General features: G+C 33.7%; 1 protein-coding gene across 1 annotated transcript in view; it reads left to right on the top strand.

Annotated features, from left to right (window-relative positions):
* Positions 1-3,630, top strand: part of LOC149796286 (carbonyl reductase [NADPH] 1-like) — a 39,117-nt gene extending 35,487 nt beyond the window's left edge. The window contains exon 8 of the mRNA XM_089960192.1: positions 806-3,630. Coding sequence (XP_089816318.1) covers positions 806-906 — 101 coding nt within the window. The 3' untranslated portion in view covers positions 907-3,630. The remainder of the gene's footprint in view (positions 1-805) is intronic.
* The last annotated feature ends 11,218 nt before the right edge of the window (positions 3,631-14,848 follow it).

Below are 14,848 nucleotides of genomic sequence, written 5' to 3'. Positions count from 1 at the left end.
TTCCAGTAATACATACCACAAATAATATTAAACATTCCATTATATTATAATATAAAATATAAAGAACTCACAAAAAATGTTGGAAAAATATGAATTTTACCGCTAAAGTCTTAGATATCAAAAAGTGCCCATTCTTTAAAGAAGATTGCGAACACCGACTGTTCTTACCTGTAAAGAAAATACAGAGCTGTTCTGACTCGAGGAACGAACTAACTCTTCGTAAGCCCGCTTCTCTATTTATACAGTTTTTAGTTTCGTTCAGTCCAGTCAGAACAAGGCTCTTGGACCTTTTACTGGGAAGTCAAATTAATCAGTTGTACTTGGGTCTGAAAACTAAAATGGTAGTATCTATAAAAACTAAATATTCGAAAAGCCTGGAAAATAAACATAAGTGTTACTTATGTTATAATATGATTGCACAACAAACCTAGAGTGCTGTAAGAAATGGAATTAGTTGATCTAAAAATCAAAAGAACACATACGAACAAACTGCAAATAAATAATCTCGTCCGGGGAAGATAAAAAATTAAAACAGAATTTTTTAAATTGCTGACTGCTAGCGATGATTTAGCGATACAATTAATCATATATTGATTCATCTCAGATTCTCAGCTAATGCAAACGTCTGCTTAAGTTCAGGAGAAATTCGTACAAATGCTAACTGGAGCACCTTTATTCTACCTTGACGCAAGCGCATTCGAATTCCAATTGCTCTATATAGTAATGCAAACTGTCTTAATAACGGTAGGTTGTACTTAGATTCAATGCATGGCTTCACCGAGATATCTTTTGTTTCATCTTTTAGGAGCGGAGACGCCATTATATCTGGCTTTATTACCGCCAGATGTGAAAGGTCCCAAAGGAGAGTTTGTCCAGGAGAAGAAAGTTATAAAGTGGCCTATTTAATCTTCAGCCAAATAAATGCAATTATCAGTGACATACTTAATCTTCCGCTAAATTATACAATGACGTACTTAATCCAAATAAAAGCAAAGGAATCTTTCTGAATTTGGAAGATGAAAAATAAAATTACACTTCTGTGAAATAAGGTTTGTCGATGACATGCCAAGAAACATTAAGATAACATTTAACATTTTATTTGCAGTTCCCTCTATAACTCTGAAACAGTTCAATGTACGGTCATTTAATTTGATAGAGTCATCTACAAGGGTTACTACTCAGTGCTTGCAATGGTAGTTCGCGTATATTAGGCTAGCGCTCATTTACTGTTCCAGTCATGAAACAGAGTCATTGTGGTTATAAGCATGAACTAATTCCGACTCATAAGCACACTAAATACAGGAAAGAATCGACGTTTGCACGTAGTCATGGCAGATTGATCAAGAACGTAAAACTTAAACGAGAAGCTGTCGCCACTTAATTGGTACATTTATGGTTCCCGAATCCTCCCCAGGTGATATTTTTTTTCTGGCCTGTAGACAATGCATAATGCATGACCTTCCAAAGAACCTAACCACCGGTGCCCTGTTGTATCGAGTTTTCCATTTTAATTCATTTGTTAATGGGTTATAAACTCTGCACACATTGCCATATAGATTTTATTTGCTCTAGACAGTACCCTGGTACCCCGGCAGCAAAATCAACTGCGCTTGACCTCTATTCTGCTCCTAATTCAAAATTGTACCGAGACCCTCGCCACTTGCGTCGACATGAAGTATAAATGGAAGTAACTGGATAGTCTACTAATTCAGGTGTTGTCGAAACGTTTTTTAAAGCCTTGAAAGGCTTTCGCTTGTTTTGCGTCCAGAACCTATGGAGGAAGTTCCACTTTAACATACATCTGCTTCTTTAAACTCACTTTCCATGGTCTTTTTCTTCAGCTGTCCATCAAACAAGTCATTGAGCGGTTTGCAATATCTGTAAGGTCGTTTATGAAAAGCCGAGAATAGCTAATGAAACAAAGGAAACGATGAAGTTTACGATGGTTTGTTTGGAATGTAATGAAGATGGTGTGTTTAGTGCTGCTAAAACAGACAAAGCTGGCCTTCTGCATTCTGACAGCAAAGCTTAACCTCTACATCTCCAAAATAGGTCAACATGTATCATCCGGTGACCTCGACTTCTATCAGTTGTTGAAGATGCTACCGATGATCCAGTACCAATATGACTGTTGCATTGTTTACCATTGATGTCAACGTCCATTTTACTGAAGTTTCCAACCGATAAAGGTTCACAGTCGGGGCTGTACCTTAATCAGCCATTCTTCTTGAATAAGTCTGACTGCTACATCTCCAACATATTGTTTCTGTTTAATCCACCTGTTCTGCTACCTTAAGGTATTGTAGCCTGTCGCCCGTGTCTTTCAGTCCCATCTAGCGTTGTCTATGCCAATTGCCCTTGTCATCTAGGCCCATCTAGCGTTGTACTTACCTGTTATCCCTGCCTTCTAGGCTTATCTAGCGTTGTCCATACAGTGTCATTCACCTTGTCATTGATGTTAATAATCTGTCTCTGCATGCTATTTACCTTAGAAGAGAGACTTGCTATGATAGTCTCCAATTCATTTGACTGCCATTCGATTTCTACTTTTTGACCTTATGAGCTGCCTTTTGCGACATTCTTTTAGGTAACATGGGTCGGTTGCTTTTCATACGCATGAACTCTTTCTCAACTTTCTCATGACAGGAAATAGTAGATAAATCTCTGTAATGATGCCCTAATACATGTCTTAAATGCTTATTTAAAACTGTCCAGAACTTATTAGGTTTCATTTCAGGTACTGATTAGTGAAAAAGCAATAATTTCTCTTTAGCTCTCTGCAGGACTATGACGCAAAATCGTCATCCTCTCTTTGACTGGTATTGTAGAATTTCAACCATCAAGTATTCTGTAGATTCTTCAGTCTCATAAACGCTATCCAGTTTGTCTAAAAGCTGTTTGACGAGCGTTTCAAGTGTAAATCTCATTGTAAGCTGTCTTGATTCTCCTTCAGATGACTTTATCAACTAACTCTTGCTAATTGTCTCCATCTGTTAGTAGGTTCACATCGTCAAATATAACTTGGAGTTTGTCGCTGTTCAGCATTACTCTTTTTTTTTTTTTTGTCTTGTTTTAGGCTTTTGCTTTTCAGTATTGTTTCAGACCTGCCAACCCTAACAAGGTCGTCTCATTAGGGCGGCAGATTTTTTTTCAGTAAGTCTGACCAGTTTTCAGGATTGTAACAAAATATCGTGTACTGCTATTGTCAAGTTGGAAAACGTGTATTTAAAAAGTTCCGTATTCCAAACTGATGCATCGACAGTAAGCATTATGTTCATCTGAAAGGCTTGTAGAGTACACGTACATTTTATTAACCTCTAGTACAGTTGCATAAACTTAAGTTCCAAACCCTATGCACCTCAATGTCTCATTGCTATCTCCCAACTTGACCTATTTCTTGGGGGAAAAAATTCTTCAGTACACACAACGGCAATCGTATCTTCGCCATGTGACATACTCAAATCGACACGGGATGTCAAAAAAAAGTAACTGTGTCCCTTCCTGCTTTTGTTCAGGACAATATGAATATTCCTTTTTATTCTTCTGTACTGATTATTGAAAACTTAATTTTTAAGCATACTGTTGTCCTTGTACCATATTAAACGTCAGTTAACAACATTTTGTAACTTATTTTCCTGTTCAGTTCTGGTTTTATCAGACTGATAGTGTAGCGTCATTTCATGATACCCATTGCACTCAGTCAGTTAAATAAGAAATAAACCAGTCTAGAAACTTTTTCATTACATTGATTGTTAGTTTTTCAAGTAAACTTTCATCTTCTAGAAGTTCAAAAACTTCATGTAATCAACGATAATCGTGCCAACCATTTTCCCTTTATCTAATGCTTTTATCATTTATAGATGCAAGTGCAATTTTACACAAGTGATGCTGTCAAAAGCCAAACTGATTATCATCAAATAACTAACATTCAGTTAGATGATAAAATAATCATGTACATATTTTTCTTGTAAATTGAAAAATTATATGGAAAAATAGAGATGAATCTTTGGTTATTTGCACTTTCTTTTGTTCCAGCTTTATACAATGGAGTTTCATTGGTAGTTTGTCAAGTCTGTGGAATTTTTCCAAACTAACACGTTGATGGCAAATAATAGCTATCTTATTGTTTTGAAGAATACAAATATTAATCACTTTAAACATTAAGTTTTCCTTAAACGCATACTGTTACAAATGTGTGTGTGTACGTTGTATGTTTGATAGACCATGACATGTATATTTTTTCATTAAAAGGAAGCAAGGCTTTGCATACATACTATAACTATACATATATTTATACCACATACAAATATACATACCAGTACACACACCAGTACATACAAATACAAATACCAGGACATACACATACCAGTACATACAAATACACACACCAGTACATACAAATATACATACCAGTACACACACCAGTACATACAAATACAAATACCAGTACATACACATACCAGTACATACAAATACACATACCAGTACATACAAATATACATACCAGTACACACACCAGTACATACATATACAAATACCAGGACATACACATACCAGTACATACAAATACACATACCAGTACATACAAGTACACACACCAGTACCTACATATACACATACCAGTATATACAAACACACTTCCAGTACATACATACATTTACCAGTACATACACATACCAGTACATACACATACACATACCAGTACATACACACAGACATATCAGTATATACACACAAACATACCAGTACATACACATTCACATACCAGTACATACACATACACATACCAGTACATACAAATACACATACCAGTACATACACATACACATACACAGACATACCAGTACATACACATACACATACCAGTGCATACACATTCACATACCAGTACATACACATTCACATACCAGTACATACACATACACATACCAGTACATACAAACACACATACCAGTACATAAACATACACATACCAGTACATACAAACACACTTACCAGTACATAAACATACACATACCAGTACATACAAACACACTTACCAGTACATAAACATACACATACCAGTACATACAAACACACTTACCAGTACATAAACATACATTTACCAATACATACACATATCAGTACATACAAATACACATACCAGTACATACACATACCAGTACATACAAATACACATACCAGTACATACAAGTACACACACCAGTACCTACACATACACATAACAGTACATACAAACACACTTACCAGTACATACACATACATTTACCAATACATACACATACCAGTACATACACATACCAGTACATACAAATACACATACAAGTACACACACCAGAACCTACACATACACATACCAGTACATACACATACACATACCAGTACATACATAGACATACCAGTACATACACATACACATACCAGTACATACAAACACACTTACCAGTACATACACATACATTTACCAATACATACACATACCAGTACACAAACATAGACATACCAGTACATGCAAATACACATACCAGTACATACACATACCAGTACATACAAATACACATACAAGTACACACACCAGAACCTACACATACACATACCAGTACATACACATACCAGTACATACACATACACATACCAGTACATACATAGACATACCAGTACATACACATACATTTACCAATACATACACATACCAGTACATAAACATAGACATACCAGTACATACAAATACACATACCAGTACATACACATAGACATACCAGTACATACAAATACACATACCAGTACATAAACATAGACATACCAGTACATAGAAATACACATACCAGTACATACAAATACACATACAAGTACACACACCAGAACCTACACATACACATACCAGTACATACACATACACATACCAGTACATACACAGACATACCAGTACATACACATACACATACCAGTACATACACATACCAGTACATACAAATACAAATACCAGTACATACACATTCACATACCAGTACATATCCATACCAGTACATACACATTAACATACCAATACATACAAATACACATACCAGTACATACACATACACATACCAGTACATACACATACACATACCAGTACATACAAATACAAATACCAGTACATACATTTCAAAATTTAGTGCTGTGGCTATTTCAGTATGCGGTACCATCTTGTTGGAAACTATTACTTGGTTTCTTTTGCTAATTATTTTAATTCATAATGATTAAATAAATACAAGAGACACTAAGGGTTTAAACTTGAAAGTTGGTTTACATAAAGAAGGTAGAGCACTACAAACCGTGCATAGCTAGAGTCTCAAAGAATTAAAGCTTGGCGATTTGATCATCAGCAAGTAGAAGGAGTAGGTCTACAACAATTGAAATAACAAGCAAACAGTGGGTAATTCAAACACTGATGTTGTTTCAATTCATGCTTGTGCATGGATCACCATTGCTATTGACTATATTATTTTATTTATCCTCTCTCTCTCTCTTTCTCTCTTGATTGGTTTTACCATCATATGTCTGCAGAGAAAGAGAGAGATCATCTGACATTTAAATATTTATAGTATATACAATGGACGGTTAGACACTTATTTATATATTTTATAAAAAGAACTAGTGCTAGCATAATTTGCAAAATAGTACAATTAAGTGAATTCACCTTGTAATGGTGCACTGGAATTTTTCAGACATTTAAATACTAATTTGGACTTGTGCTCATCAAGTGCCCACTCTAATAATTTAGTCTGTATCTGAAATGATCCAAAATAGACTAATCAAGTGTCCACTCTAATAATTTAGTCTGTACCTAAAATTATCTAAACTAGACTACTGTACCTTTTGGTCAAGATGACATGGAGTACAAGTCAAATTGACCAATATTGTAGATTTTTTCATCCTTTATCCATGTACTTCTAAATCGATGTGGAGTACAAGACACAGCCAAATCAACAACGTGGCTTCATCATTTTCACCAGTAACTTCCGATTTTATGAGTATGAATGGTATCAATGTATGCTATTTCAAATTAATTGGGTAGCTGCAGTCACCAACATTACCATGCTTTTTGTCAAGTTCTGTTTGCAGTGTATTTCAACGTTTAGAATTAAGATGTAAACCATCACAAGTATATCTGACATATATGCTATTATACTGAGATATTTCAGCGTGTAAATGCAAAAAATCAATCCATGTTTAAATTTTTTATATTTCTAGTTGACGTTTTGCAAGGTGTCAAATTACCCAAAATATGGACTTCAACACAGTAGTAAGTTATTCTCTGATGGGATAAAATGGTACACAACTCAGATAAATTACTGGTACCAGTATTACATCATTTCTGGTGGTTCTCAGTCCACTTGATGTTGTTAGACCGGTAATTGATGTGGATTAATGACAGAGAATAAATCGATGCTGGCATTGCTTAATAATCAAAACCAATATATGGATTTAAACAGTCAAGTATATTGTTGTCGAAAACCAATATAGGGATTTAAACAGTCAAGTATATTGGATTGTTGTCGAAAACCAATATAGGGATTTAAACAGTCAAGTATATTGGATTGTTGTCGAAAACCAATATAGGGATTTAAACAGTTAAGTATATTGGATTGTTGTCAAAAACCAATATAGGGATTTAAACAGTCAAGTATATTGGATTGTTGTCGAAAACCAATATAGGGATTTAAACAGTCAAGTTTATTGGATTGTTGTCAAAAACCAAAATATCAAACTATCCATCATGATCAAATAGAGACACCAAAACAACAGCTTGTTTAGAAAAATTACAGGTAATGTGCTGACATTATATTTTGCTTTAAGCTGAAATGCAAAACTAAAAAATGGATTATCGATGATCTCCAAGTTTCCCATCTGAATTTTAGTCTATATTAAAGGCTTTGATTAGTGAATCATGACATTATTGTGGATATATGATAGTTATATCTTTAACTTATGAATTATATCATTGAAAAAAATGCACTAGTACTTTCTCACGTGTGCCAAATAAAATACAAGTCAATCAAATATTAACAGACCTATGACTAAAATGTGAGCAGCAAAAAAGATGAATAAAGCAAAATCCGTTCATATTTTTAGGAAACAGATTATGCATAAGTACAGCACAAAAAAAAGAATATAGACTGTAAGTATTAAGACTCACATGAACTGTGAACTCTAATTGTTTTCTTTTATTTAATTATGGAGATATAAAAAAATACATACAAATCCATAAAACAATGATACAATTATAATACAGAAGCAGTCATATTAGTTTCAAACAATTTATTGACATGAAAATTGAAAAAAGATTAGTGCTGCTGTATTTACTGTTTTTGATTTTGCCGATTTCAACTCAAAATCACAGTTTTACTGCAATTTCAATGACAAGATCCATACATAAGTTGATTAGGAGAATAAGATGAAGCCTGTACCTCCAGGTGAAAAAGCGTTCACTTATATGCAGAAACATACAGTATCAACATTATGTGCTCATGTGCAGATAGTCAGGATGACAAACATTTTATGACATGAAAGGAAAAAAGGTGTACTGTTGAAAATTCCAATATGCTGTATATTTGCATGTACCATTTGAAGGAATGGCGATTGCAAAAAAATTATTTGCAAGCAAAATATCAACTGACCAACAATACTACAAAAAAGAACCCAAAACAATCAGCTTTAGTGTTCTTTCGGAACAGTATGGGATGTGTAATTTGCTGGTCTCATTCTCTGCACTTAATTTTGAACTGTGTGCCTAAATTCTAAGTCAGTTTGGCTTTTAGAGCAGAATTTTTACCTTAAGTCAGTTTTTGCTGTTGTTTTTTTTTTTAAATAAAGAGAACAATAATTTTTCAAAACCTTTGTGGAAACACATCAATTGACAAAACCGAACCAAGATTGATAACTCACCTCCATTTGAGCCTTCAACTGTAGTCAAAACTGTATGTGCTGGCATCTCTTTGCGGGAACAGATATGGTACAGATATCTCCCCAACAAATATTTGACAGCTTGTAACCCCCAGATGTTCATCTCGTATCACAGTTGGAATTTCCACAAGAAGGGTATTCCGTAATACACTTCCAATCAATATAGAATGAACTTGCAAGATCTGTACCATCCAATTTCTTTAACAATCTCTGACTCATTTTATATTGTTTACATTGGCAAAATAAACCCCTGTTAATAATAGAATGTCACAAATGAACATAACTCCCTCCTGTACACTGCATAACAATGTTTTAATATGAGGTGCACATGTGACATCACATTCCAAGTAAGTCTTAAATACAGAAGAACAATTTAGTACAAGAAAGATAGCACTTATCAGTATATCAAATGCACAAGATTTTGTTTCATTGATGGAATTGCACCTTCATTATCTAAAATATGTGTTCTTTAAAAAAAAAGGTGGTAAACTTAAGTGTCTCTTTTAAGAAATTTTGTTTGTCTGGATGGAGCAAGGCAAAAATACTAAATGTCAACTAGTTTTTATACACTTCTTTTGACAAGATTCCAACAGAATAATTATGATGAAAAAACTATCAAATAAAAGGAATTTTATCTTGGATTGTAAGAAATGAAAAAGATCTGTTTATTGTGAAGTTTCACCATAAATAGGGTGCATTGTGCAAAACACGTGTGAGGAGGGGAAATTTTTGTGAAAACTGGAGCATGACCTTAAGGTCCCAATGCATTGCGCAAAACATGTGTGAGGAAGGAAATTAATTGTAAAAACTGGAGCATGACCTTAAGGTCCTAAGACTAGAAGAATACTTTGCTATTACTTTAGTCAGCCTTGCTTCAAAAATGATTTTGTTGAGTGAATATAACAAAAATGGCTGTAGATGGAAAAAGTCCCATTATCATCAAATGTCGTAACAGTTACTCGATAGAGGAAACATTTCACACCAAAGCAACATATAGTAAATTAAAAGACTCTGGCTTAAAAATGTTCATAATGGGGTTTGCATTTTCTTTTTAGCCAAGTGAAAGGTCAACTTTTGTGCAGACAAGGAGTAATAAAGGCAGGACCTATTTTCAGCCAAAGTGTATGCAGACAAAATCACATTTCTGTGCCAAAAATGCTCAGTGTAAACCTGTTTGTATTAATTTTTAAATCTATATTTGAGTACCTCATTATCTAGGTAAATAGTTTTCATTGAAAGTACGTCATATTATGTCCAGGTGTAGCACTGACATAACCCAATAGAGAAAAAAAAAACACTAACATTTCAGTGTAAATCGAAATTCAGCAAAATCACCAAGTAAGTAAGAAGCTTTCTATAAAAAATAGTTAACTTAAATATGGGAAAGTTTATGCCTATATCAAGAGGAATCAGAATTGAAACAAAAATCAAGAAAAAAGCCCACCTGTCAAAGCTAAATGGTCTTCAAGAGGTATCAGAATTGAAACAAAAATCAAGAAAAAACCCAACTGTCAAAGCTAAATGGTCTTCAAGAGGTATTAGAATTAAAACAAAAATCAAGAAAAAAGCCCAACTGTCAAAGCTAAATGGTCTTCAAGAGGTATTAGAATTAAAACAAAAATCAAGAAAAAAGCCCAGCTGTCAAAGCTAAATGGTCTTTGAAGGTCCTTAAGGTTCCACAATACAGTTTGCATTTTGTACAGGGGTGAATTTCTAAATAAATAATAAATACCGACATCTAATCAAAGAGATCATGTGTTACAGTAGAATCCAGAAATGTTTATGCTGGTGTTAATCAATTTCTTTTTAAAGCATTCTGTATGTAGGTGTTAATCAGTAGGTGTTAATCAGTTCTTTTTAAAGCATTCTGTATGCTGGTGTTAATCAGTTCTTTTTAAAGCATTCTGTATGCTGGTGTTAATCAATTCTTTTTAAAGCATTCTGTATGTAGGTGTTAATCAGTTCTTTTTAAGCATTCTGTATGCTGCTGTTAATCAGTTCTTTCTAAAGCATTCTGTATGCTGGTGTTAATCAGTTCTTTTTAAAGCATTCTGTATGTAGGTGTTAATCAGTTCTTTTTAAAGCATTCTGTATGCTGGTGTCAATCAGTTCTTTTTAAAGCATTCTGTATGTAGGTGTTAATCAGTTCTTTTTAAAGCATTCTGTATGCTGGTGTTAATCAGTTCTTTTTAAAGCATTCTGTATGCTGGTGTTAATCAGTTCTTTTTAAAGCATTCTGTACGTAGGTGTTAATCAGTTCTTTTTAAAGCATTCTGTATGCTGGTGTTAATCAGTTCTTTTTAAAGCATTCTGTATGTAGGTGTTAATCAGTAGGTGTTAATCAGTTCTTTTTAAAGCATTCTGTATGCTGGTGTTAATCAGTTCTTTTTAAAGCATTCTGTACGTAGGTGTTAATCAGTTCTTTTTAAAGCATTCTGTATGCTGGTGTTAATCAGTTCTTTTTAAAGCATTCTGTATGTAGGTGTTAATCAGTAGGTGTTAATCAGTTCTTTTTAAAGCATTCTGTATGCTGGTGTTAATCAGTTCTTTTTAAAGCATTCTGTATGCTGTGTTAATCAGTTCTTTTTAAAGCATTCTGTATGTAGGTGTTAATCAGTTCTTTTTAAAGCATTCTGTATGCTGGTGTTAATCAGTTCTTTTTAAAGCATTCTGTACGTAGGTGTTAATCAGTTCTTTTTAAAGCATTCTGTATGCTGATGTTAATCAGTTCTTTTTAAAGCATTCTGTATGTAGGTGTTAATCAGTTCTTTTTAAAGCATTCTGTATGCTGGTGTTAATCAGTTCTTTTTAAAGCATTCTGTATGTAGGTGTTAATCAGTTCTTTTTAAAGCATTCTGTATGCTGGTGTTAATCAGTTCTTTTTAAAGCATTCTGTATGCTGGTGTTAATCAGTTCTTTTTAAAGCATTCTGTATGTAGGTGTTAATCAGTTCTTTTTAAAGCATTCTGTATGCTGGTGTCAATCAGTTCTTTTTAAAGCATTCTGTATGTAGGTGTTAATCAGTTCTTTTTAAAGCATTCTGTATGCTGGTGTTAATCAGTTCTTTTTAAAGCATTCTGTATGTAGGTGTTAATCAGTTCTTTTTAAAGCATTCTGTATGCTGGTGTCAATCAGTTCTTTTTAAAGCATTCTGTATGTAGGTGTTAATCAGTTCTTTTTAAAGCATTCTGTATGCTGGTGTTAATCAGTTCTTTTTAAAGCATTCTGTATGCTGGTGTTAATCAGTTCTTTTTAAAGCATTCTGTACGTAGGTGTTAATCAGTTCTTTTTAAAGCATTCTGTATGCTGGTGTTAATCAGTTCTTTTAAAAGCATTCTGTATGTAGGTGTTAATCAGTTCTTTTTAAAGCATTCTGTACGTAGGTGTTAATCAGTTCTTTTTAAAGCATTCTGTATGCTGGTGTTAATCAGTTCTTTTAAAGCATTCTGTATGTAGGTGTTAATCAGTAGGTGTTAATCAGGTCTTTTTAAAGCATTCTGTATGCTGGTGTTAATCAGTTCTTTTTAAAGCATTCTGTATGTAAGTGTTAATCAGTAGGTGTTAATCAGGTCTTTTTAAAGCATTCTGTATGCTGGTGTTAATCAGTTCTTTTTAAAGCATTCTGTATGTAGGTGTTAATCAGTTCTTTTTAAAGCATTCTGTATGCTGTGTTAATCAGTTCTTTTTAAAGCATTCTGTATGTAGGTGTTAATCAGTTCTTTTTAAAGCATTCTGTATGCTGGTGTTAATCAGTTCTTTTTAAAGCATTCTGTACGTAGGTGTTAATCAGTTCTTTTTAAAGCATTCTGTATGCTGGTGTTAATCAGTTCTTTTTAAAGCATTCTGTATGTAGGTGTTAATCAGTAGGTGTTAATCAGTTCTTTTTAAAGCATTCTGTATGCTGGTGTTAATCAGTTCTTTTTAAAGCATTCTGTATGTAGGTGTTAATCAGTTCTTTTTAAAGCATTCTGTATGCTGGTGTCAATCAGTTCTTTTTAAAGCATTCTGTATGTAGGTGTTAATCAGTTCTTTTTAAAGCATTCTGTATGCTGGTGTTAATCAGTTCTTTTTAAAGCATTCTGTATGTAGGTGTTAATCAGTTCTTTTTAAAGCATTCTGTATGCTGGTGTTAATCAGTTCTTTTTAAAGCATTCTGTATGTAGGTGTTAATCAGTTCTTTTTAAAGCATTCTGTATGCTGGTGTTAATCAGTTCTTTTTAAAGCATTCTGTATGCTGGTGTTAATCAGTTCTTTTTAAAGCATTCTGTACGTAGGTGTTAATCAGTTCTTTTTAAAGCATTCTGTATGCTGGTGTTAATCAGTTCTTTTAAAAGCATTCTGTATGTAGGTGTTAATCAGTTCTTTTTAAAGCATTCTGTACGTAGGTGTTAATCAGTTCTTTTTAAAGCATTCTGTATGCTGGTGTTAATCAGTTCTTTTAAAGCATTCTGTATGTAGGTGTTAATCAGTAGGTGTTAATCAGGTCTTTTTAAAGCATTCTGTATGCTGGTGTTAATCAGTTCTTTTTAAAGCATTCTGTATGTAAGTGTTAATCAGTAGGTGTTAATCAGGTCTTTTTAAAGCATTCTGTATGCTGGTGTTAATCAGTTCTTTTTAAAGCATTCTGTATGCTGGTGTTAATCAGTTCTTTTTAAAGCATTCTGTATGTAGGTGTTAATCAGTTCTTTTTAAAGCATTCTGTATGCTGTGTTAATCAGTTCTTTTTAAAGCATTCTGTATGTAGGTGTTAATCAGTTCTTTTTAAAGCATTCTGTATGCTGGTGTTAATCAGTTCCTTTTAAAGCATTCTGTACGTAGGTGTTAATCAGTTCTTTTTAAAGCATTCTGTATGCTGGTGTTAATCAGTTCTTTTTAAAGCATTCTGTATGTAGGTGTTAATCAGTAGGTGTTAATCAGTTCTTTTTAAAGCATTCTGTATGCTGGTGTTAATCAGTTCTTTTTAAAGCATTCTGTATGTAGGTGTTAATCAGTTCTTTTTAAAGCATTCTGTATGCTGGTGTCAATCAGTTCTTTTTAAAGCATTCTGTATGTAGGTGTTAATCAGTTCTTTTTAAAGCATTCTGTATGCTGGTGTTAATCAGTTCTTTTTAAAGCATTCTGTATGCTGGTGTTAATCAGTTCTTTTTAAAGCATTCTGTATGTACTAGATGCAATAGCAATCTAGCTGAGTATGATTAACATGGGTTTGAATGCAATCTAGCTGAGTATGGTTAACATGGGTTTGAATGCAAAATGATGTGCTCTGAGTGAATGTCCAATTTTAGAAAGCACAAATATGTATCAAATGTTTTGAGATAAAATTGAAAGGGTTCAGCCATCAAGATTTTTTTCACATTTTGTGAAGAGAAAGACAAATTCAGGCAATGAAATCTTGATACAAGTGGAGGTGTAGGGAGGTAAGGGACATTATAGAAATGCCACATTTTGGTCTGTTTCAATGTATATTTGCTAGTTCACAAGGTGGAGTTAAATGGGTACGGAATAATCAAAGCTATAAAAGAAAATAAATACAATCATCAGTGAGACAGATAAAAGAAATCTGGATCGTAAGGAATAAAATGGTCAGAGAATTGGGTAGTCTTCACAGCAAACAAGACATTAGCATAGCTGCCAACCCTCCAGGCTCGCAATTAGTGGAAATAGGGATAAAAATTAGTGAATTTTGATATGAATTTGTGAAGCGATCTTCGAGTCTGGGAATATTTGTCAGAACAAATGTTTAGCATGGTCTCCAGTTGATAAAGGTAGATTGCGTTCAACAAGAAAACTCACATTCAATGCTTCAGCATTGGTAGCTTGCAGGTCTTCCATCGATGGCTTAAAATATTCCAGAGCTGAAATCTTCTGCGAGTTCTTACTTTTCCCAACCTCTATGTGCTTT

Source organism: Sinohyriopsis cumingii, chromosome 6 (genome assembly GCF_028554795.1).
Source record: "Sinohyriopsis cumingii isolate HCF-2022 chromosome 6, ASM2855479v2, whole genome shotgun sequence".
NCBI lineage: Eukaryota > Metazoa > Mollusca > Bivalvia > Unionida > Unionidae > Sinohyriopsis > Sinohyriopsis cumingii.
Note: the sequence above shows the minus strand (reverse complement) of the source record. Positions and strands in the feature narration are given on the sequence as shown.